Source organism: Xenopus laevis, chromosome 2S (assembly GCF_017654675.1).
Source record: "Xenopus laevis strain J_2021 chromosome 2S, Xenopus_laevis_v10.1, whole genome shotgun sequence".
Classification (NCBI taxonomy): Eukaryota; Metazoa; Chordata; class Amphibia; order Anura; family Pipidae; genus Xenopus; species Xenopus laevis.
This window is the reverse complement of record NC_054374.1, coordinates 53,652,988-53,678,778: the sequence shown is the minus strand read 5'-3', so window position 1 is coordinate 53,678,778 and position 25,791 is coordinate 53,652,988. Positions and strand designations below refer to the sequence as shown.

The 25,791-nt window shown below is 38.1% G+C and overlaps 1 protein-coding gene across 1 annotated transcript in view; it reads right to left on the bottom strand.

Moving 5' to 3' along the window:
* lad1.S (ladinin 1 S homeolog) overlaps nucleotides 1-16,802 on the bottom strand; it is an 85,042-nt gene extending 68,240 nt beyond the window's left edge. The window contains exons 1-4 of the mRNA XM_018249243.2: nucleotides 16,680-16,802; nucleotides 2,539-2,661; nucleotides 1,940-2,456; nucleotides 1,663-1,853 (exon numbers count right to left, since the gene is read on the bottom strand). Of these exons, the coding sequence (XP_018104732.1) occupies nucleotides 1,663-1,853; nucleotides 1,940-2,456; nucleotides 2,539-2,661; nucleotides 16,680-16,717 (869 nt within the window). The 5' untranslated portion in view covers nucleotides 16,718-16,802. The remainder of the gene's footprint in view (nucleotides 1-1,662; nucleotides 1,854-1,939; nucleotides 2,457-2,538; nucleotides 2,662-16,679) is intronic.
* Between the last annotated feature and the right edge of the window lie 8,989 nt (nucleotides 16,803-25,791).

Here is a 25,791-nt window from a genome sequence, read left to right as displayed (position 1 = left end):
TAAATCTACTAAAAATAATTTAAACATGAATAAACCCAGTGGAATTGTTTTACCTCCAATAAGGATTAATTATATCTTAGTTGGGATCAAGTACAGTGTATTGTTTTATTATTATAGAAAAAAAAAAACATATTTTGTAAAAATGGAAATGATTTCCTTAAAATGAAAGGTGATGGCCTTTGCAGATAATAGATTTCTGGATAACAAATCCTATACCTGTATCCCCAAAAAATGTTTTTTTAAATTATTTCTTGATTACTTAATCTAAACAGGAAAACATGGAGAAACTGAAGCTACTACATGTTTGATCAATGCAAGGTAGAAATTCCATTTCCCGTATGCAGTACCTTCCCTTCCCCCTTTGTTCTGACTGTTTTGTTCGCAGAAATTATGTCATTATGTCTGTGCACTTGTTATCTGTCTTGCAAGGGCCTGAAAGAACATGAAATAGTCTCAGTTTTCCTGTTTGTCCTGTTCAGCTCAAGAAGAACAAAAAACATACAATTTTCATAATTACCCCCTGTATTTATTGAACAAGGGGGTATACCTTAGGTAATATATGTATGGACAAATACTAGTATTATTTAGTATTGTGTCTTACTTGCATCTGCAATAATATGTATATCTTTAGCACATAACTACAGATATATTATGGCACTTGGTCACCGTATTTGCTTGTACAGCACTAATCATTAACTCAAGGGATGAAAACATAATTATGCCTCTTTATAGGTCCCTGGTAAGGCCTCATCTGGAGTATGCAGTGCAGTTTTGGGATATAAGGGATATAAATGAGCTGGAGAGAGTGCAGACTGCAGAGACGTGCAACTAAATTGGTTAGAGGGAAGGAAGACTTAAATTATGAGGGTAGACTGTCAAGGTTTGGGTTGTTTTCTCTGGAAAAAAGGCGCTTGCGAGGGGACATGATTACACTTTACAAGTACATTAGAGGACATTATAGACAAATAGCAGGGGACCTTTTTAACCATAAAGTGGATCACCATACCAGAGGCCACCCCTTTAGACTAGAAGAAAATAACTTTCATTTGAAGCAACGTAGGGGGTTCTTCACAGTCAGGACAGTGAGGTTGTGGAATGCACTGCCGGGTGATGTTGTGATGGCTGATTCAGCCTTTAAGAATGGCTTGGATGATTTTTTGGACAAACATAATATCAAAGGCTATTGTGATACGAAACTTTATAGTTAGTATAGGTATGGGTATATAGAATTTAATTAAAAGTATGGAGGGGTGTGTGTATGGATGCTGGGTTTTCATTTGGAGGGGTTGAACTTGATGGACTTTGTCTTTTTCAACCCAATTTAACTATGTAATTTAAAAAAAAAAGAAAGTCTTCTATCTCCGTTCTATGCTGTAAATGAATTTATATCACAAATCAATATAAGAAAACAATTTGGTTTATTACCTTGCCTTGTGTTGTAACTAAGACTTAAGGGAGTTATTGTGCATTGCCCATGTTGTTTTCCTGTTCTGTATGGGAGATTATTTATACTTCATGGTTGCAAAACACTCTGAAGCGAATGCATTTAAATTACCTACCTACATGGACAGAACTTGCCATATTCAAAATATCGGTGAACTTGCACAAGCATTTTTGGATTAACATATCTGTTGATTTCAAGATTTAAACTGAAAAGTGTACCTTACAAAAACTTGGCTCCTGTGTGTTTCTGTTCTTTTGGTGCTGGAGGAAGCTCCATAATCATTCACTGGTACGGATTCTGAAGAAGAATATATGTCCGTTACCACATCTCTGTGAATTGAAGAAATGCTAGAGGAACTGGGTGAACTGTCAGGAATATCCTGACCTATTAATTGTTTTGTGTCATTTGCCTGAAACAAGAGAGATATTGTTTAAAAAACTTATTGTGCACAGTAAGGGTATTGTTTACAATTAGTAATGTAAATGATGGCAATACCTTCTTCTCTTCTCTTTGCACCCAATTTTCTGATTCCTGGGTTTCATTTATTTTGTGGTTGCTCTTTTTGAAGTTTACTATCAATTTATTTTGCTGCTTGGCCCCCTGGCTGACTTCTTTTTGACTGCCAGAAGCAAGACTCACTTTGGTTTGATTATTAGATCCTTGAAATTTCTGTTGGCTATTACATTCCTCACTGTTATCACCAGCAGTCAATTTATTTATTTCTTTGGTCTGCTTTTTATCTTCCAAATTCTGGTCTCTTTGTAACTTATGATTCTGAAAATCATTTTGTATGTTACTATTATTTACTCCATTTTCACTTCTAGAAATCTGGCTATTTTGTGCTGCATAACACTTGCTCTTTTCTTCGTCACTTCTGAGTTCTCGGTTTACACCAATCTCACTTACAGTTCCAAGTTCCAAGGTTTTAAAGGACTGATGCTTTTCTGTTTGTTCCTTTTTTTCAGTTTCCTCTGTGCTGTGAGCTGACACTGAGGAAAGCAAGGACTTGTCACTAAAAAATAAGATGTAATGGAATGGAATTATTGCCACAATGACTGTCATTGGTGTTGTACCATGGATATAATAGCACTCACCTGTCTCCTTCCTCAGATAAAACTTCTATTACTTTTTCACCAGGGTTAGAAGAAATACGGTTTCTTCTTCTTCTTTCTCTTATCTGCTCCTCTTCATCATCTTCTGAACGTTGTTTTGATAGCCTATTGAGAATGAAGCCAATTAATATGATTAATGGTGCTGACAAACAAGGCAGTTCATTGGCCAGCGGGAAATCTCCTCTCCAACAGGCAATGACGTGCCTGCAATGCCTGCCCCTTCACATTCATTTAATCACTGCATGTAAAGTGTTTTACATCTGGCATTTCCTACCGGATGATGAAGTGCCCCATGTGTCAGGGCCCTAAGGGAGCAATATCCCCCCATGTCCAACAAAAGTTCAGTGAATATAATTTGTACTGACAATACTTTTTGCCTACTACATGTATGGGATCTGTTATCCAGAATGATTTGTACCTGGGGCTTTTTCAGATAAGTCTTGCTGTAATTTGGAGCTTTATACTTTAAATCTACTAAAAATAATTTAAACATGAATAAACTATAGAGGAAGCAGACCCTGCGGTCAAGGAACAGGGGGGCCCGGACCGCGGGGTCTGCAGCACCAAAAACCTCCCTCGGACAATGTATTATAGAAAAATTATTTTCGTGCACGCCGCATCAAGCAGGTGTGCGCACTCAAGCATCGGAGGGTGGAGGAGTGCCAGACGGGTTCTATGCGCGCCAGGCCCCTTGAAAGATTTTCAGCGGAGGAGGGGGGCAGGCCAGGACTGGCAATCTGTGTGTTCTGGCAAATGCCAGAGGCGCTGCTGTAAATTGCTATAGACAGGCACTATTTAGTGGGCTGGTGAGGTGCTGTTTGGGCCTCTGTGTAGCTGAAATGCCAGGGCCTATTTTGAATCTCAGTCCAGACCTGGAGGGGGGGCCGGCAAGCGCTTGTTACGCCGCTGATGAGAAGACACCGGTAGTGCAGTACTGCCGGGCCCCCCTTCTTGCCCTCCCTGATGGCGGCCCTGTATTATATATATATACATATATTTATATATATATATATATATATATATATATATATATATATATATATATATATATAAAGGCAATTTTGGTGAGCGCACTCTTACCGGATTTCTTGGATGGTGGGTGCGTTGGTCAAGTTTTTGCATATGTAGCAATAAATGGACCCGCACTCCAATGTTCTTAGTGAAGAAAAGTAATGTGCTTTATTCACAAATGCATATCCAACGTTTCGGTCCACGCTGGGACCTTTCTCAAGGATAAATGGCATGTGCACAAACAAGTGCTTAAATCCCTTTTGAAATTGGCGCCAAGTATGACGTCATAGATAGGAAAAACCCCATGTTAAACATTCAGAACATTCGTATTGTGGTAAATACAAAAAATGTAATACATACAATTCACCAATGGGTGTCACCATAGTGTCGATGGTGGTAGTGCTCAACAAAAGTGTCCATTAAAAAGTGTCCATTCATGAAGTATTCATGAGCAATCTGTAAAATTATACAAATGTATTACTATGTTGCTTGTTTCAGGCAAATACAAAAAAATACAAGTTTCAACACATATTCAATCGTATTCAATTATTGTTAAATGTTTATGCTCAACAAAAAAATGCTGCATATCCAAAAAAAATTTTTTATGTGTAACCTTTCATTGTTTTGTGTCTATTTCATACTTGCCTATGCACGATGGTTACGGGAGATACCTATTTAGTTAAGGAAACAACTAAGCACCAATTGTGCATTAAGGCCTTTAGGTGCCACACAGTCAAGCTCATGTATCCAAAAGGCTTCTCTTTGCAAGAGTGCCTTATTGCAATCACCCCCTCTTGTTCTGGCCGGTACGTGCTCGATTGGCATGCATCTAAATGCTGCTGGGCTATGTTTTGCTTCTGCCCAGTGTCGGGCTACTAACTGCTGGGCAATGTCCTGTTTTTTACCCTTTGCTTTGTCTTCCCTTTCCGGGTCCAATGCAGCCCTGATGCTTGCTCTATGCATGCCAATTCGTTCTTTGAGCATCCTGACAGTCTTGCCACAGTAAATTAGCCCACAGGGACACTTAATTATGTAAACCACAAATGTGGTTGTGCATGTCATCCTATGTCTAATGCTATATCGTTTCCCTGTGCGTGGGTGTAAAAATTGATCACCCAAAATAAGGCTGCTGCACATGACACATCGTGCATAGGCAAGTATGAAATAGACACAAAACAATGAAAGGTTACACATAAATTTTTTTTTTTGGATATGCAGCATTTTTTTGTTGAGCATAAACATTTAACAATAATTGAATACGATTGAATATGTGTTGAAACTTGTATTTTTTTGTATTTGCCTGAAACAAGCAACATAGTAATACATTTGTATAATTTTACAGATTGCTCATGAATACTTCATGAATGGACACTTTTTAATGGACACTTTTGTTTCAATTGAGCACTACCACCATCGACACTATGGTGACACCCAGTGGTGAATTGTATGTATTACATTTTTTGTATTTACCACAAAACGAATGTTCTGAATGTTTAACATGGGGTTTTTCCTATCTATGACTTCATACTTGGCGCCAATTTCAAAAGGGATTTAAGCACTTGTTTGTGCACATGCCATTTATCCTTGAGAAAGGTCCCAGTGTGGACCGAAACGTTGGATATGCATTTGTGAATAAAGCACATTACTTTTCTTCACTAAGAACATTGGAGTGCGGGTCCATTTATTACTACATATGCAAAAACTTGACCAACGCACCCACCATCCAAGAAATCCGGTAAGAGTGCGCTCACCAAAATTGACTTTATATATGGGGTTCATTTCCCTGAATAGAGTGTTCTGCACCCCGGTGAACTATCTATTAAACTAGCATGGAGGCTAGTGGATTTTCCTCATCTTGTGCACAACGGGAGAGCTTCACCACAGAGGATATAGAAAATATCCTTTTTTCAGAAACCTATGAGGATACATTTGGACAACTTGGAGCTAAAGAAGTGTATCACGAAATCCTGCGGCTCAAAAGAAAGGAACTAGAGCTGCATCTGCATGGTGTCTCCTTGTCAGATTACTACAGGGAGAGAAAGATCCCCAGAGGCTTTCGCATTAATAACACACCGACTATTGGGAGAACTAATCCAGAGTTCTGCAAGAGATGGTGTAATATATTAGATCGCTGCTCCCTAGATCTAATACTGCTGGTCGTGGAAGAAGTGGGCCGTGAACTACGATCTATCAAAAGTGAGCTAAACACTTTTGAGGCAGCTAACACTACCATCCTGCTAAGCGACAAAGATACAGATTGGCCTGGGAAATTGGACATCCAGATCGCTAAATACAAAGCAGAGCTACTTGCCTTTAAGAATTCGAAGAGGTTGAAGGTGCAGCAGGACTACAAAGAGGGCACGATCTATCGGTGGCAGCAAGGAGGTGCGCTAGGACCCAGAAGAAGGAGGGCGGATTGGCGCATGCGCAGACCTGCATACAGGAGAGACGGCAGTGGAACCGGCAGTAAGACATCAGACAGCGGAAGCGGAAGAAGCAGATCCGGATCGCCGCAAGACAGGACGCCCCAACCGGCAGCACCTTCTTCTTCCCCTTTTTTAGGGGAGCACACGCAGGGGCCAAGCGAAGGACCCCCGAGGCACAGCAGCGCAGGAAAGCCACCCGCCGGGGCATGAGGGCCAGCCGCAGTAGCGCCGGTTACAACCCACTCACAGCAGACCTTAAGGCACAAGAAGAAGACATGATCTTCAATTTATCGGCGTATCGCCTGACAACGGCTGAAAAGACTCTGCTGCAGAAAGGGCTCGGATTCGTCCCATCGGTGAGTTTAACCCTTTTTAATCATACTATAGACAACTATAAGTTTTCCAGGCAACTGCGCCTTAAGGAGCGCTTTGAACAGGACAAGGGGGTAAGGGAGTTGAACTGTAGCTCCCCACAATGCGAGGAGCATGTTGAACTGACTAACAGCATGACTACTAATGGGGCATTACCTACCATGCAATATAATAATGATGTTACCAGACGCTTTAAGCCCAAAAGTGACTATGACCCTATCAGCGCCAATCCCTCAATTAGGACCTTTAACCGTATGCTGGATCTGGAAATGTCGGCTTGGTACAAAACAAAAAATGTGAGCAGGGGGAACTTATCGTTTGAGCATAAAAATGCATTGAAATCCCTGAAAATTAATAAAGATATCATCATTAGAAGGGCTGATAAAGGCGGTGGGATAGTAGTGCTTGATTGCAAGTACTACAAAGAGGAATTGATGTCACAACTTAATGACGTAACTAATTATGAAAAATTGACTTATGACCCCACCAATCTATTTCACAAGGAACTGAAGAGCATTTTGGTGACTGGACTTAATGAAGGCCATATTTCTAAGACCATGTTTGATTATTTTTTGCCGAAATTTCCTGTCAGACCGGTTATTTACACCTTGCCAAAAGTACACAAAAACCTAGAAGCACCCCCAGGGAGACCGATAATATCTTCCAATGGTTCCCTTAATGAAAGGATTGCAGAATTTGTAGACTATCACCTTCAGCCCTGTGTACAACAGATAGGTAGTTATTTAAAAGACACTAATGATTTCCTGAAGGTTGTAAGAAGTATAGATATACCTACATCTGGGCTTACCCTAGTAACAATGGATGTACAGAGCCTATACACATGCATACCACACGAACAGGGAATAGAGTCGGTACGTAAGCTAATCACTGACAATGGGCACTATAATGGACCCCCATGTGAGTTTACCTTATCCCTGTTGCGGTTCATCTTATATAAAAACTACTTTAAGTTTGAGAAGCAGTTTTTCCTACAACGCACGGGGACAGCAATGGGATCAAAAGTGGCACCTGCTTATGCTAATGCGTTTATGCACATGTATGAGAATGAATGTGTCTTAAGTCATGAATTGTTTAGGAGATATGGCGCCTTTTACAGGCGCTATATCGATGATATATTCTTTGTATGGACGGGCTCTGTAGAACAGCTTGAAGACTTGGTGACACATTTGAATAGTCTGACTAACCCAGTTAAGTTGACCTTAAATCATAATGATGACCATATTGAGTTTTTGGACGTAAGTGTTTATAAGGTTAACAATACCTTACAAACAAGCATATACGTGAAACCCACAGACAGGAATACTCTGGTACATTACCAGAGTAATCACCCCAGGCACCTGTTAGACTCATTGCCAAAATCCCAGTTGCTGAGAGTAATACGGATTGACAGTGAGGAAGACAAGAGGGTGGAGGATATAGACACAATGTGTAAAAAATTCCTGCTCAGGGGTTATCCAAATACTCTGATTGAAAATACAAAAGAGTGGGCATTGAGTCTTAATCGTGATGAAGTTCTACTAGAGACCAGCACTACAAGTAGACTGAGTGATGAAAAAGACATGTATTACGTGTGCCAGTATGGTGAAAGTTCCAAATTTACGCGTGAATGTGTGTTAAAACACTGGGAACTGGTTAAAAGCGAGAACATGTTAGGTAAACATTACCACATAGACCCAAATTCAGTTACCGGCGGGGGAGCTCCCTAAAAGAGATTTTAAGTCCCTCGGATCCGTTAGATAAATATTCCAACACCCACACGCAACATTTTCTTTCACCACGACCAGGTGTGTATAAATGCTCAGGATGTGTCATGTGCAGCAGCCTTATTTTGGGTGATCAATTTTTACACCCACGCACAGGGAAACGATATAGCATAAGACATAGGATGACATGCACAACCACATTTGTGGTTTACATAATTAAGTGTCCCTGTGGGCTAATTTACTGTGGCAAGACTGTCAGGATGCTCAAAGAACGAATTGGCATGCATAGAGCAAGCATCAGGGCTGCATTGGACCCGGAAAGGGAAGACAAAGCAAAGGGTAAAAAACAGGACATTGCCCAGCAGTTAGTAGCCCGACACTGGGCAGAAGCAAAACATAGCCCAGCAGCATTTAGATGCATGCCAATCGAGCACGTACCGGCCAGAACAAGAGGGGGTGATTGCAATAAGGCACTCTTGCAAAGAGAAGCCTTTTGGATACATGAGCTTGACTGTGTGGCACCTAAAGGCCTTAATACACAATTGGTGCTTAGTTGTTTCCTTAACTAAATAGGTATCTCCCGTAACCATCGTGCATAGGCAAGTATGAAATAGACACAAAACAATGAAAGGTTACACATAAAAAATTTTTTTGGATATGCAGCATTTTTTTGTTGAGCATAAACATTTAACAATAATTGAATACGATTGAATATGTGTTGAAACTTGTATTTTTTTGTATTTGCCTGAAACAAGCAACATAGTAATACATTTGTATAATTTTACAGATTGCTCATGAATACTTCATGAATGGACACTTTTTAATGGACACTTTTGTTTCAATTGAGCACTACCACCATCGACACTATGGTGACACCCAGTGGTGAATTGTATGTATTACATTTTTTGTATTTACCACAATACGAATGTTCTGAATGTTTAACATGGGGTTTTTCCTAAGTATGACTTGGCGCCAATTTCAAAAGGGATTTAAGCACTTGTTTGTGCACATGCCATTTATCCTTGAGAAAGGTCCCAGCGTGGACCGAAACGTTGGATATGCATTTGTGAATAAAGCACATTACTTTTCTTCACTAAGAACATTGGAGTGCGGGTCCATTTATTACTATATATATATATATATATATATATATATATATATATATTCAAACCGTAGAAAGCACTTACGACATCATATTTCATAAAGGAAAAATAATATTTTATTCCTACAACCACATGCCAACACATGTCATCCAGAGTGGACCGAAACTTTTCCTTAATGAAATATGATGCCATGAGTGCTTTCTATGGTTTGAATTTAATTATGATTGTTAGCACCCGGCCAATGACATGAAGATTGGTGAGTGCCGATGAATGAGATATATAGTACTGTACTGTTTCTATTTTTGCAGATGAAACTAAATTGAGCAGAACTATAGGTTCCATGCAGGATGCTGCCACTTTGCAGAGTGATTTGTCTAAATTGGAAAACTGGGCAGCAAACTAGAAAATGAGGTTCAATGTTGATAAATGCAAGGTTATGCACTTTGGCAAAAATAATATAAATGCAAGTTATACACTAAATGGCAGTGTGTTGGGAGTTTCCTTAAATGAGAAGGATCTAGGGGTCTTTGTAGATAACAAGTTGTCTAATTCTGGGCAGTGTCATCTCTGTGGCTACTAAAGCAAATAAAGTTCTGTCTTGCATAAAAAAGGGCATTAACTCAAGGGATGAAAACATAATTATGCCTCTTTATAGGTCCCTGGTAAGGCCTCATCTGGAGTATGCAGTGCAGTTTTGGACTCCAGTCCTTAAGAGGGATATAAATGAGCTGGAGAGAGTGCAGACTGCAGAGACGTGCAACTAAATTGGTTAGAGGGAAGGAAGGAATGCCTGCCCCTTCACATTCATTTAATCACTGCATGTAAAGTGTTTTACATCTGGCATTTCCTACCGGATGATGAAGTGCCCCATGTGTCAGGGCCCTAAGGGAGCAATATCCCCCCATGTCCAACAAAAGTTCAGTGAATATAATTTGTACTGACAATACTTTTTGCCTACTACATGTATGGGATCTGTTATCCAGAATGATTTGTACCTGGGGCTTTTTCAGATAAGTCTTGCTGTAATTTGGAGCTTTATACTTTAAATCTACTAAAAATAATTTAAACATGAATAAACCCAGTGGAATTGTTTTACCTCCAATAAGGATTAATTATATCTTAGTTGGGATCAAGTACAGTGTATTGTTTTATTATTATAGAAAAAAAGAAAACATATTTTGTAAAAAATGGAAATGATTTCCTTAAAATGAAAGGTGATGGCCTTTGCAGATAATAGATTTCTGGATAACAAATCCTATACCTGTATCCCCAAAAAATGTTTTTTTAAATTATTTCTTGATTACTTAATCTAAACAGGAAAACATGGAGAAACTGAAGCTACTACATGTTTGATCAATGCAAGGTAGAAATTCCATTTCCCGTATGCAGTACCTTCCCTTCCCCCTTTGTTCTGACTGTTTTGTTCGCAGAAATTATGTCATTATGTCTGTGCACTTGTTATCTGTCTTGCAAGGGCCTGAAAGAACATGAAATAGTCTCAGTTTTCCTGTTTGTCCTGTTCAGCTCAAGAAGAACAAAAAACATACAATTTTCATAATTACCCCCTGTATTTATTGAACAAGGGGGTATACCTTAGGTAATATATGTATGGACAAATACTAGTATTATTTAGTATTGTGTCTTACTTGCATCTGCAATAATATGTATATCTTTAGCACATAACTACAGATATATTATGGCACTTGGTCACCGTATTTGCTTGTACAGCATTAATCATTGTATTTACTTTCAACTGTGTTGATGTCTCTTCCTGTTGATGGGTTTATGGGATTAAGGGTATATAAACAAGTGTAGGGTTTAACATGGTTGCCTTTAGAAAGGTTTCTGTGTGAACCGAAATGTCATGTCGGCTTTTCATGTAACTTTCAATACACCTTTGAGCATTTCACATGATAGCTCGATGTTGCTGGTCATTTCTTCATTATATATATATATTTATTTGGGTTGCCACCTTTTTTGATGCTGGAAAATGGGAAGGGTGATGGGGCAGATGATGTTAGAAGCAGAGCAAGGGCAGGTCCGGTGTAGTAAGACATGGCAATCATCGATTGGCTGATCACCATTTCATTATTTTCAATGTCCTGTCCAGATTTCTGAATTAGGAAATCTGGACAGGAATGTTTGATCCAGACAAATAACGGGTTGTCAGGGTGAAATCCGGACAGATGGCAACCCTAATATTTCTATAATATGATGGGGTTTCAAAACTAAGCTTTAGCAAGATATGATGTTCTCTCAATTTATTATTAACTTAAATGTACTTTTTTTCTCTTGGCAGCTTTTAAATTATTCAACATGGTTGTACTAAGGTGTTCCTGTTAACCTTTGATAAGGATTAATTATATATTAGTTTGGACCAAGTACAAGGTACAGTTTTATTATCATACGGTAAAAAGAAAATAATTGTTTCCTTCCCATTAATTCAGAGCTTTCTGGAAAATAGATCCCATACCTGTTCTAATGTTTATCCGACTGTGCCTTAAATATTGGGAAAATACTTTTTTCTGATTACTAATTTTTGATAACTATAGGCAGTGCTCAGTGTATACGCCACTGCAAAAATTAGTTATGCAATCCCAAAGCAAATAGAACATAAGCACACTCCACAACGGCTTCTGCAAAACCCCATTTTTTCGGTGAGATCTCAGCAAGCAGGCATTTTGAGGACTAATCCCTTTATCAATTGATTTTACAAAGTGTGCAAAGAGAATCTTAATTAAAGGGTTGCGGAACACAAACTCCTCTCACAGTGACCTATGTGATGAAATCATTCTGCTTAATAACATACTGCACATGATGTTTTGCTTAATGACAATAACATGCATGATTTATGTCATTGAAATCTGGTACACGGAGTCCTATTTGTCTGCATATTTATGCAAAGCAGTGGCATAACTAGATGATACCAGGCCCCATAGCAAATTTGATTTAGGACCCCAAAATATTGGTAGATTAACCTTATCTAATCATTTCATGGACCCCCTACACTCCTGGGCCCCCATGCAACCGTTGGGTCTGCTTCATCTGTAGTTCCGCCCCTAATGCAAAGAGTCAGATACAGCAGTAAGTCTTAGCTTCCTAAGGCTCCTAAAAACTGCACTGCATACATTTCCTTGTCTCTGCTATGTAAAGTAGAGCCTAGCCCATTATAAATATTTCAGAGTTCTAAGGCTTTCCATAAGAGGCCACAGTAGTAGAATTTAACAGTCCAAGATCAGTCTTTAGACAGTGCTGCAGGGCTACTTTTCAGCCTTCATACAAAACCAGGTTGATCTGATGGCCGTCACTTGCTCCTGTGTCTGTACTTACAGGCACAGTGTCTGGCTGGGTGCAGACACATGCAGGGATTTCAATGCAGACAAGGGAGCTCGCCAATAAGGTGAGTTGAGGCAGCAACCACCTGGTTTTCAAACCGGAAATACGGCTGTTCTAGCGCGGAGAGCACCATTGCTCTCCCTCCAGCTGCAAAAAAGGTAGTGCGGGTGGGAGGGTGAGAGTGAAGCTGGCAAAAGGACCAGGATTGCCCCGAGATGCAGAAATACATCATTTTCAAGGTGAAATTTTACCCATGTGGTGTCTCCATGTAATGACCTAACACAATAATGTTAATTTCTGAAGCAAGCGCAAAAGTCTAAGCATAAAATCTGTATGAAAATTACCATATTTTTACCCAAGTCAAAGCAAGCTATTCTGCTTTCGTTTTACACTATTTCAATTTTCATTTTAATTTGTAAATTAGGCAATAATATTTTGCAACATAAGCGAACTCTTTCCACATTTTTATTAGCACATTTTGATCATTCTATTAAAAAAATGTAGGAATGAGAGACAAAGAGGTATATTTATCAAAGAGTGACAAACAAATAAAAAGTTCTGATTTGAACTCTGAACACCAATAAAAGTGCCACACCCTTGTTGACCTGCAAAGGTTCTATTTCTGTAGAGGGTTATGGCACAGAGAGAGATTTGTCACCTGCTATTAAGTTTGCACTGTTGTGGGCGACTAATCTCCCCAAATTTCTTTCCTATTGGCAATAAAGTAAATCGTCAATGGCAAAATATAAGTAGTGCTTCATTTTCCAAAGTAGCCTCGCAAGGAAAATGAAGCACAGTGTGTGCTTTCACATTTGTGATTTACTTTATTGCTGATGTGAAAGCTTTTCGGGAGATTTGTCATAAGTCACAAAGAGAAAACGAAATAAGAATAAGCATTGCATTTCGCAGTGTAATCCTCAATAGTCTTCCAATGCATTGAGAATTGTAATTGTGCACTGCGCACTTTCAAAACATGGTGGTGTAATATTTTGAAGCAAGCATACATTTTATAGTGAGAAGTTTTATTATATACATTGCACATTGGCACAACTATAAAACTCACAATCTTTGTTCCACTGTTAAAAGTGGTTGCTAAACAGTTTCTGGGTTCATAAAAGTTCATAAAAGTTATATTAAATTGGAAAATTGGTTCTTGCAGAGGCATAACTTTATGAATTGGGGCTATTTTTTCCATTATTATACAGTAAGTGCACACATGTAAAGTCCTATTTTTCTTTTACTCCATGGGATTGGCAATTATGCTGAGACATGTTTTCTTTTACATTAAATTCATTATGCTTGGGTGTGCTCAAGAGGAGTCACCCATGAATAGCTTAATCTGAAATATTAATGGGCACTAAGTTATTCAAACATAGTGCCAAGTTATTTGCCTTGCCATGTTTCTTTTGCAGAAGAGTCACGGTACTTTGGACTTTAGACTTTAGAAGAGGCTACTAAAGTTTGATGTTAGCTGTTACAAATTAAAATGTTTGTTATGGTTAATATTTTTAGGAATCTTTTGTTGGTCAAAAGGGTTTTTAAAAGGGGAAGAGATTCCAAAATTCTTCACTTTCGGAAACCATTCCTAGCAAGAGATTGGATTTGCCGGAGGTCATGAATGCCTCTGTGAGCAACCTAAGGTAGGCTGCCCACCACATTGGAAATCTAGGAATGTGACCCTGTGAATGAAAGGTTGCAGTGAAAGGATAGCTCCTGTCATAGCACACCCTAGGTGAATGATTTTGCAACAAGGGCAATAATTCCTACATGTATAATAAAATACAACAATCTGATATAAAAATTACTCTTAAAACTGAAAGTAAATTGGTTACTATTTGTGAATTATATAATATTATTTACATGTTGTTTTAAGCACAGTGGAGATGGTTTGAAGAATAATATAATATTGTAAACAGGTTACTCGGTATTGGTTTGTTAGACCTGGAGCAAGCTCTGCACCATTAACTACATTTCCAACTGTTGAAATGTATAAACTGATGGAAAATGGAGGTATATAATCCTAGGAAAATTAGTCTAAATGAAACTTTGTTTTTGAGCTACATCCCAAGAATGTACTGGTAAACCAAATACATTATCCATGAGTACTGACAGTGAGTGTCAGAGTGCACTAGCACATTACATACAGTCTTATTTATAAACACTGGGCAAATTTGCACATGGGCAGTAACCCATAGCAATAAATCAGTGACTGGCTTTTCTCAGGCAGCTTTAAGTTCAACAATGAAAGCAAATAGTTGATTGGTTGCTATGGGTTACTGCCAAGTGTTCATAGATGAGCCCTAGTGGCACTAATACCCAAGTATATTTTACAGTGAAAGGCAGTGGGTACTAACATCCTAAGCACATTTTACATTACATACTCTGCATGTACAATGTGGTGATAAGTGATAAGGCGGGAAAATCAAATTGGTGTACTGCTCTTCCTCCAGCCTATATTGCCTATATAGCTAGCCATAGTAACATAGTAACATAGTAAGTAAGGTTGAAAAAAAGACACATGTCCATCGAGTTCAACCTTTTTTTTTTTTTTTTTTAACTACCTATCTGCCAGTTGATCCAGAGGAAGGCAAAAAAAACCCATCTGAAGCCTCTCCAATTTGCCTTAGAGGGGGAAAAATTCCTTCCTGACTCCAAAATGGCATACACATAACATATACAGTAGATATAACAGATATAATTAACCATTATTGGAAGCAAAACCAGTCTATTGGGTTTATTTAATGTGATTTTCTAGTAGACTTAAGGCATAAAGATCCAAATTATGGAAATATCCATTATATGGAAACCTAAGGTCCCAAGCATTCTGGATAACAGGTCCTATACCTGTACTTGTATGGCAGCCTGCTGATCCCAACGGGTATTTTTGGAACTGGGCGGTTTTGGAAATTTCATCTGAGGATGCACCATGCTGACTAGTGCATTGTCAGATATTGAAGAGGAGCCACAGCTGCTGTTTTTCTGATCACTTGAGCTCTTTGCTCATTTACACATTATTATTTACCCTATATTTAGTAAAGATACATTAGATCATTCTCAGCTTTAACATGAACCAATATTTCTCCCAACACATAACAATAAATATCAACCTTTGAAAGTAAACATGGCTGAAACAAAAAGACAACATTTAATGCAAGATAAACAGATACAGTACTTATAATAGTTAAGTATTACTGATTGTACTATTAATAATGCAGTAGGTCACAGAACTGTACAGTTTATTTGCCGTTTCATTCAGCACCTACTTCCCCTTCCAACTCCAGAGCAACTCAGCAACCTAAAACTGTTTGGTGGACAGCTGCAATCCACCAAAAAATATTTCTGTTGTATAAAATGTTTACTCATGTAGAGTGAGCAGCTCAGCAACTACAGGTATGGGACCTATTATCCAGAATACTCAGGACCTGGTTTTTCCACCTTAAGTCTGCTAAAAATCATTTGAACGTTAAATAAACCTAATAAGATTGTTTTGCTTTGGATGAAATACATCTATCTTACTTAGGATCAAGTCATTTGGAAAAACAGATTTCTTGATAATGGATCCCATACCTGTATCTGGTTCTTCCTTTCTTCCTTCAAGTTTTTTTTGCAGCTGAAAGCTAACTAAGTCCTGAAAGCAGTATTTGTATTGACAGCTGCTGCTGCTGTTGCTCCCAACAGCTGTTCTGACCCTGGCTATTAATGATTCCTGAGATCAAACAAACAGCAATTGAACCAGCACTAGTACCTGTGGGCCATTATAATAAATGGCCATACTTAGGGGATACAATTATCCCTCATCAAAGGTTTGCTTGCTGTTAAACCAAACTGTTCTAGATCATATGTAAAATTAACATTTGTTGGATGACAAGTTTTTTCCAGGGAAATATATATAACAGGCAAGTGATCTTTCCATAATTACATGAGGTCTGGGGAGGGGACCAAAAATGTAACATGTCTGTATGAATCTACCTCAAAAAGTAACACAAATGCTGGAATCACAGTGTGCAGTTTTCACTACTGAAGCTTCAAACAGATAAAAAAAGACAACAACAATTATTTGTGCTATTTCTTGAACCTTGTACCTGAAAATATGATTCTCTGACTGATAAAATATGATTTTATCTGAAAGATGTTTCTATGTATCTAGATACCTGGAGAGAGCAGACCAATTCCCTCTGCTGAGTGACATCTCTAGATGACAGGTGCTGTACAGGTTTCACGTTCGTAGTTTCTCTGCAGGCTCGAGCACACACCAGCCTTCCTGGTTCTAATGAATATCCTGTCTGTAATATGTCATATGACTGCAATGTATCCACCCAAAAATGGGCAGGGAACCTGCAGTACAGTGCACCTTGTACTGTGCATGCCCTCTGTTATACTGTGACAATTAGCTCATTGTAATTTAGTAATATGAACCATGCAACTCACAGACTGATGTTAAACTCACTTACTAAAAAAAAAAGTAAGAGTTGATCTAGTGTTATGCTGCTCAGGATATTGAAACCGTAATACTTTACATTTCATTTTCAGTATTCTGTAAAATGTTGTGTTCTTGGCAACTTTTCAATTGGTCTTTATTTTTATACTTTAGTTTTTGTTTTAATTATGTGCCTTTCTATTATGCCCTTTAACAGACCCCATCATGCTCACCAACCCCTGCAGCCAAAAATGTCTACTCTGTAAAGGCTTCAAATTTATTGTTACTGTTTATTAGCTTTATATACATTCAGACCCGCTTCTATTCACCTTCCAATCTTTCATGCTAGAGGGCAGGAACCAGAAAGCTGCAAACTGAAGAGCTGCTGGACAAAAAGCTAAAATAATAATATTGAAAATTAGTCTTTAATTCAGAATAGAAATGATACTAACTATTCATATGATTTTTTAACCCTTTAAGCGACACATTATAAACAATCAGCTGTAGCACAGATAATGCAGGATATTGTTTTGTTTTTTTTGCAGTCTAAAGCATGTTGTTTTCTGATGCATGCTGAATATGTGGCAGAATGTTTGCTGTGGGTTTTTATCTATATAAATGAGGAATCTTTTATATATATTGGCAGTCTCTAGAAATGTGTTTATATTTTCACGAATATAAAATGTTATATGAAAGCATTAGAAAACTTGAAAGATTGCATTTTTTGAAATGATATCCCTCACCTTGCTTGTCAGTGCATACAGAACAAGGAATTGAAGACAGCTGTTTTTTTTTTTATCAGCAATTAGTATGCAGGTGCAGAAAACGCTCAATGTACCATTTGCCTAAAGGTGGCCATACATGAAAAGAGTTAAGTTGCTTATTTGCCAGTGCATGGACTCCCCATACTGGCTTATCTGACCGGTATGTAGCTGAAAATCTGCCAGATACCATTTGGGTAGGTTCAAAAATCCCACCAGGTGAGGGCAGCATCAGTTTTTTTAAAGTGGGCTTCACCTTGGCCAATTTATGCCCAGCTTCAGATACAACTTAATTCCTACGTAAATTATCATCATTTAAGGAGACAAGAAAACCTGGAGAAGTTTGAGCAGCTATCTCACTGAGTTAATTACTCTCCATATGAGCTGTAACAGGGCATTTATTTTGGGGGAGGTGGCACAAAGCAGCTGACAATTTGTATTTTAGAGCTGCTTTGCAGAAATCCATGAGCTGTGAGGGGGAAGTTGGAAAGAGGGGGAGGAGGTGCTGATTGTAATGGCACAGTGATGTGACTTGCCATGGGAATTGGGCAAAGTAGGTAATAACTGTATAGACAGGGACACTTACTGTAACTATTTAATTTTCTGGTTACCTGCATTCCATATATCATGTACACGTAGGGGGTTATTTACTAAGCTCCAATACCTGAAATTCCCCGAAATCCGAAAAATTCGTGATTTTTTTAATTTTTCGGAATTTATTTAACCCAGAGGGCTAAAAAGCCTGAGTATAAAAACACGGCATCTCAAACCTGTCGAGGTTGTATAAAAGTCAATGGAAACAGTCCCATTGAGTTTTGGTTGTGTCGGGGGTTTCGGCAATTTCACGATGTTTTCGGAGCTTTCGGGGAAAATTCATTGAGATAAATTTGGACCTTGATAAATAACCCCCTTACTCTTAAATAAAGGTTGATATTTATTGATATGTGCTGGGGGAGTATAGGTCCATGCCAAACCTGCATGGATTAATAAATTTTGGCCTAATTATACCATTGTACTGTGTATATCTTGTTAGTGTGGTTTTACCAAATGTACAACAGACAATAAGATTTGTGTGTATTAGCATTTTTCAGGTAATATATATATGTAGATAGTAATTTGATTGTAAAATCCAAAAAGTTTATATCAAAAGAGATATATGTCCCAAGGCCTCTTAGAGTAAAAATAAGAATAATTTATTGAAATTCACATTTATGAAATTCACACACCTATGATTAAGCGCCGGAGGGTGCGAAACGCGTAAGGTGGGATATGTGGGGTGGTATGTACTGAATACTTTTTAAATGTGAATTTCAATAAATTATTCTTATTTTTACTCTAAGAGGCCTTGGGACATATATCTCTTTTGATATAAACTTTTTGGATTTTGACTGCCTTGGAACTGGGGCTGGTCCCTTTGGCCATGCTGAATAGCTATATGGACTCCCGATCTTTCAATAGAATTAAGTAATTTGATTTTGTCACCATTTATGGGCCAAAATTAGGTTTTCTGACTATACTGGAGTAGAGCATGGTTACACCACAACTCTCTCTTAGCTGGGCCTTTGCTGAGTTGTGTGGATGAAAGGATGGTGTAGTTAAACTTCACCACAATTCTGAAAAATTTGAATGTCAGTGACTAATCCTTAAAAACAGGGTTATTTGATAAAAGAGATGATGCTCATATAGTAGAAATCAGTAATTGTTAAAGTAACATTAGAATCTGTGCAACAATGATTTCCTTAGCACTGATAGCATTCTAGAGACCATTGTGCAGCTTCAGATTGTTGTCCTGCTGCATGATAAATTTGCACCAATCAAGCACTGACTGCAGGGGGTGGTGGCATGTTGTAGTAAAGAAAAAAAATCTGGTAATTCCAAAATATTAAATATATAAAATATATAAATGTTAGTGTAACTATAGATGTGTAAAAGGGCCAAACTCGAAATCAAGTTCAGGGAGAGTACAAATAGGACAACAGCTTAAACGTGGGCTGCTTTATTCTTCTTGCTGATTCCACTTGCACCATTTTATTTTGCTTTGCCTTTTTTGTATCTACCTGCAATGTATGGAAACTTTGACTCATATGTCTCTATCATACTGGTTATTCTACAGGCAGTCCCAGTATTTTCCAGACAGTTATGAGTTCCCCAGCATTTTATTAATAGGCTATTTTAATGCCTCAGGACATTCCTTATATTACTTGAATAAATCAGGTTTCATTGTATACAACAGAACTGGAATAACTACTTTTTGATACAGACAAATATTGCTTCACTTTTGTTCACATTGCCTCATTTTTCCATGACACAATTTATTACATATTCCCACTTGTTTTATGTGTAGAGAGATTTTTCTTGTGTATGTAATATTTGTGTATGTAATATTTCTGATGCTAATTGTTGAATATTAGATGTCTAATAGTTGAAATGAAAAAAAAAAAAGTGTGTCGAACTTTCCTTCCACTTGCTGGTCTACAGGACAAACCTGGTATTTCCAGTTGGTTTTCCAGACTGTTACAAGCCTTATGATCTTTTGAAACTTGTGTTGTCAATGGCCTCGGACATCAGTAATATTCACAATGCCAGTGTAACACCATGATTCATGTCAAAATCTTTGAACTCAGTACAGGTATTTTGATCTTAAAGGCAATATAGGGAGATTGCAAGCATTTTGTTGTCCATATTAGTGGGTAGTAAAACACTATTGTCACTTCATTGACATAAAGACTGTGCTTTTCAGATTAGGTGCATGAGCAGTACAGAATGTTTCTAATGAGTTCTGGACTGTGCATGTGCCAAGGAGCTAAAAACATTGGCAACACCAGTGACTCAGGTTTTCCTGTAAATAGGATATTATGGGATCTGGCATTATCATATTTCAATTGAGATAAGTGTTTTGAATTTGATTAAAATTTTCGGGTCGGGACTATTCGATTTAATTTTAAACGTTCTAATTTTTTCATAAATAATATACAGGTATGGGACTTGTTATCCAGAATGCTCGGGACGTGGGCTTTTCTGGATAACGGATCTTTCCCTAATTTGGGTCTTCGTGCGTTAAGTCTACTAGAAATTCATTTAAAAATTAAATAAACCAAATAGGATGGTTTTGCTCCCAATAAGGATTAATTATATCTTAGTTAGGATCAAATACAAGCTACTGTTTAATTATTACAGAGAAAAAGGAAATCATTTTTAAAAATTTGGATAAAATGGAGTCTATGGGAGACAGCCATTCTGTAATTCGGAGCTTTCTGGATATCGGGTTTCCGGATAAGGGATCCTATACCTGTACTATTCAAATTTGTTCGAGTTTTAAAAAATTCACATTATTCTAAAATTCAAACTTTGATAAATAACCCTCTAAGTTTACTAAAACATTTAAAAATGTTTATGCTTGCTTTGTTAGTTCAAGTTTGCTGTTTTATCATTGCAGAGCAAAAGGAAATCATTAAAAAATTTAATTACTTGTTTGGAATAGACTCAATGGGAGAAAGCCTTCTGCAGTTAATAGCTTTCTAAAGTAGCCTATCTAAAGTAGGCACAGGAAAAAAGCTGGGGAGTGAGTATAGCAGGCTGGGTGTTAGAGCTGTATAGATAGAGCTGTGTATATTGGGCTTCCCAAAGGAGAAACTTTGTAATGTACATACTTGGCAACAATATGAGATACAATAGCTATCTGCATTGCTGTTGCATAATGATTGAGTTTCTCCCAGAAGTAGGCTGGCAGATTTTGCTTTTAAGAATTCACAGTAGTTAAGAAATGTATTATTTATTAATTAACAGGAACATAGAGAGAAATAACACATTAGTAGTATACTAAGTCTTACTGGCAATATGACATAAATGTATGTGTTATTTCATAAATATTCTTTGTGCTATATACTTTGTCCACACTACTAACTTAACTTAGTGTTTTAGTGAGGTCTTCAGTGGAGTTGTCCACTCGTAAGGCATTTCCATAGGAAACTGGATTCCAAATACCGTGATCCTCAATAAACAGTACAACTATTTTGTAAAAAGGGAATTGCTTTGCTGTAGGTTACCTAGTTCACTAGAGATTGCTTCTTTCACCTACATTTTTATTGTTTTAAAAAGTAATGTTAATAACTGTTGAGTTTAGAGATGCACCAAACATTATTTAACAATTCAACAAAATACAGAACCAAATCAGAATCCTTGCATACCTCCCAGCATTTTGTAAAAAGAAAGAGGGACAAAAAGATTTGCTGCATGGAGCATGGTGAAAATTTTTGACCAAGCCCATTTTTGAGGCCACGCTCCCTAATTATCATGTTCATTTTACAAAATTTGGCAGGTTGTGAAATTTGAACATATTTCGGTGGTTTTTATGTGTTATTGCAGTTTTGCTAATAAAGGTGGATTGCCCTTTTAGCTGCAAGTCACAGTTTCCCCAAGAGACCTGCTTATTTTAAATAGTTACAATTTTTTTTTGCATATATAAAATTGTTTTAAAAGTATAAAAGTAAGTGCACCTGCCATGTATTCTGGGCTCTCTGCCAAAAGACAATTAAGTTTCAGAAACTTTGTATCTTTTTATGGCTGTTCAGTGCAGGAGATCAAAGAGAAAGTCAGGACATTTCAGTAACAAAAACAGGACAGTTGGGAGGTATGCCCTTGGATGTTCCTGAAAATGTATGTGCATACTTTGCGCATGCAACAAATGTTTTGCTTTATATAGGGTTTGGATTTAGTTCACCCAGGCTCTTTTATTCAAATCTGAATCCTGCTAAAAAAATACCTGTACTGTGGAGTGGAAACTAGACCGGTCTGAGAGTAAAAATCAGCCCTCGCAAATCTCAAAGCAGCCCACATTTAAAATGCAAAACTGACGGCCAAGCCCCTCCCCCTACAAGTAAAAAAAAAACATTGGTGGCAGGGCCCCCCTGATAAAAGTAAAAATAAATTTGGTGGTCAGAGCCCTCCCCATAAAAAAACCCCTAAACATTTTCAGTGGAACTTACCTTTAAAATTGGGCAGGCATTCTTCTTCCTCAGCAGCTTCTTCATTCTCTTTAAGCTTTGGCTTCCTTTCTCAGCTTGGGCTCCCTTTGGAAGCTTCTCTATGACTCCTCTCGGCGGATTCTCTTCAGCTCCTTTCGGTGGCTTCTATAAGGCTTCTGTTGGTGGCTTCTAGTACCTTAAAATGAGAGGCCCACTCGACATGAAAAAGAGTGGCCCATTGGGCATTTGATCGACCAGGCATACTGTCAGTCCGGACCTGGTGGAAATGAAGTGTAACATTAACCTTAATGACTGGCATCAATTTCGACTAATTCCTAATCCATCCTACAGTACAATATTGTTAGTAGTTGTGGCAAAAATTGTGCTTTAATTCTGAAAAAGTAATTGTCCCATTTTTGTCTGCATGCAGAACTTCCCTTCACTAAACTATCAGTGACTTCAGTGGTGGATTAATGAAATATTGTTCCCCTTAGGCTTTATTCACAGGCCACTCATCTAGGCTACTGCTGGGTCTGAATGTATGCAGATCCAGGCACGAGGGCACCCAAGCATTTGGTCGGCTTTGGCACATACCAGTGATGTCATTGGCTCTGCACGCATCTGGGTGCACACGCACACATGCCTTGTCTCTTCTTCTACAAGCAAGTGCACCTGACCAGACCCAGTAGTACAATTAAAGCTGAATGAAATGGTTTTTGAATGAATGTTTTGGCTAGATTTTAATAAATCTATAATTCTGTAATGCGCTACCGAAGTCCTGAACAAAATCATAATAAGGGTAGTTTATACTTTTGAAAATAACATATACTTGTTCCATGAATATTAATGTCATACCCCCTGCAGAGAAACATCTCCAACCTTGTGATACAAATGTGACATGGCAGGCTATGTATGAATGTGAGTGTGATCAAGTGCATTCAATATGGCTCCTTAGTTGTAAAATGGATGTACTGATATTAATAGGAGACCAGGGAACAACTGGAGTTGAGTTATTCAGTCATTAGCAGGAGAACAGGGAATAGTAGGAGTTAAGGTAATAGACTCACAAACATATAAGTATGTTTATTAAGGAGAAAGCTCATATCTTATTCACATAGTTATAATCAAAATACACAGCAATTATTTTCATTCACATGGTTATTTCCATTTTCATGGTCATTCTCATGGCCATGTCCTGGGCATGTAGCCATTATTATTATTTTATATGTCTATGTGTAATGATCTATTACTTTGTTATTGTACCAATATAAAAAGGAGCTCAGCTGGGGGGGCTTCGGGACTTCATCTACAAGCAGACGTGTTGTGTAGAATAATTGGTCTTGTAAGGACCATTGGCCGATTGATGTGCTCTGGGAGTCGCTGTATTTGATTTGGGCCCGGGGTCCCCCAGCTGATGTTCCTCTCAGAAGTCTGCCAAGGGAAGCTCGGCTAGACGTTGCGTTGTCTTCAATCGGTATTGTATTACTTTTCTTACAATATATTATTCTGGTTTAATGATGATCAATGTGTGTGTGTTTTATTTCCAACCCTATATTTGATAAGTCTGCTGGGGGAAGTGCTCAGTTAGACATTTAGTTTGTGATAAGTCTGCCAAGGGAACTTGTAGCAAGACATTTTGGAACCAGGAGTGGGGTTCGAGAATAAGATAAAATGTTTAAGAGAAAGAATAATAGCATTGTGGGGAAAGCTGTAAATATTGTAGATATCCCTGGTTGGGATGATACTTCATGTAAAATTATTGCCACTGAGTGGTCTAAAGGTGCAGGATTGTGTGAGGATTGGGTGCATCAATTGAAAGATGTTAGTCCAATTAACGTAGTTACATGTTTAGAGAAAGTACCCTTTGAAAAAGGACAGGAGTTGTGTGCTTTAGGAAGACGGGGGTGGATTTTGTTGTCTGCGTATCGCAAGCAGCATAGTGATTGTTCAGAGTTAAAAGCACGTATTTCTCAGTTTGAAAAATAAATACTTGACTTACAGAGTCGGGTTACAATGTTGCAGTGCCAAAATAGATTATTAATGGATAAAGCTGACACGTATCAGCAAGTTGCCGAAACGGCCGCTGTGCGATGTGCAAAGTATAAATATCGAAAGCGTAAAGGAAAAATGAATATGAAGAAAGTATCCAAACTAATTGCTAAGGCAGGAGTTGATTGGGATCCAAATGAGTGGGATGGCAATATTTGGGATACTAGTGATGAATCAGAGGATGATAGGGAAACCCTGTGTGAAAACCGACAACAGTACTCAAATGAGTTTCATGCTGTAGCCAAACCAATTGAGCGGAGAAAAGCAGTAAATGCGCCAGGTGGGGTCGTAAATACTACCACCTTAGAAGATTTTACACAGCAAGAAGTAACAGATTTACATGATAGGTTTAAACAAAGATCATCAGAGCCCCTTATATCCTGGCTAGTGCAGTTATATGAGGGAGGGGTTGCTGGAGTTAATTTGGATAATGGAGACTCACGTAAGTTCTGTTTATTGTCTAATGAGGCAACTGTGCAGGATGAGTTTCGTAATTTTCAGGATGCAAATATGTCCTCGATGTTAGCATTGGCTGCTCGTGGTGCATCCAGGCGTTATCAGATGGAGTCAGATTGGCCGGCTAATGATAAATTTTGGTATACTTTGAGGGATTGTGTACAGCGAATAAAAGAGGAAGGTATGAAAACTGCAGTATTTGTTGGGCAAGCAGATCAAGTACTGGATACTCCCTTAACTGTACAAATTAGAAACAAAATGATTAAGCTTGCTCCGCCAGCATATAAAAATGTTATTATGACGCTGCTCGTTAATGAGACAGGGCAGCCTTTACAGCATGTTATTGAGTCCATTCGAGAGCTTGGAGATCTAGGAGATTGGGGTCCCAAGGATAAGTACAAGGACAGGGATAATAAAAAGGATAACAGTCAGAAGGGAAATTTTGGTGATAGAGTCCCCAGAAGGGACATGTTTAATGCCCTAATGAGAGATGGAGTCCCAATAGACGAGATAGATGGAATAGATACTTTGGAAATGTGGAGATTGTACAAAAAACGGGGCTTGCATAAAAATCAAAATAAAAGTGTGGGAAAACAAGATAAAGAGGATGTTACGA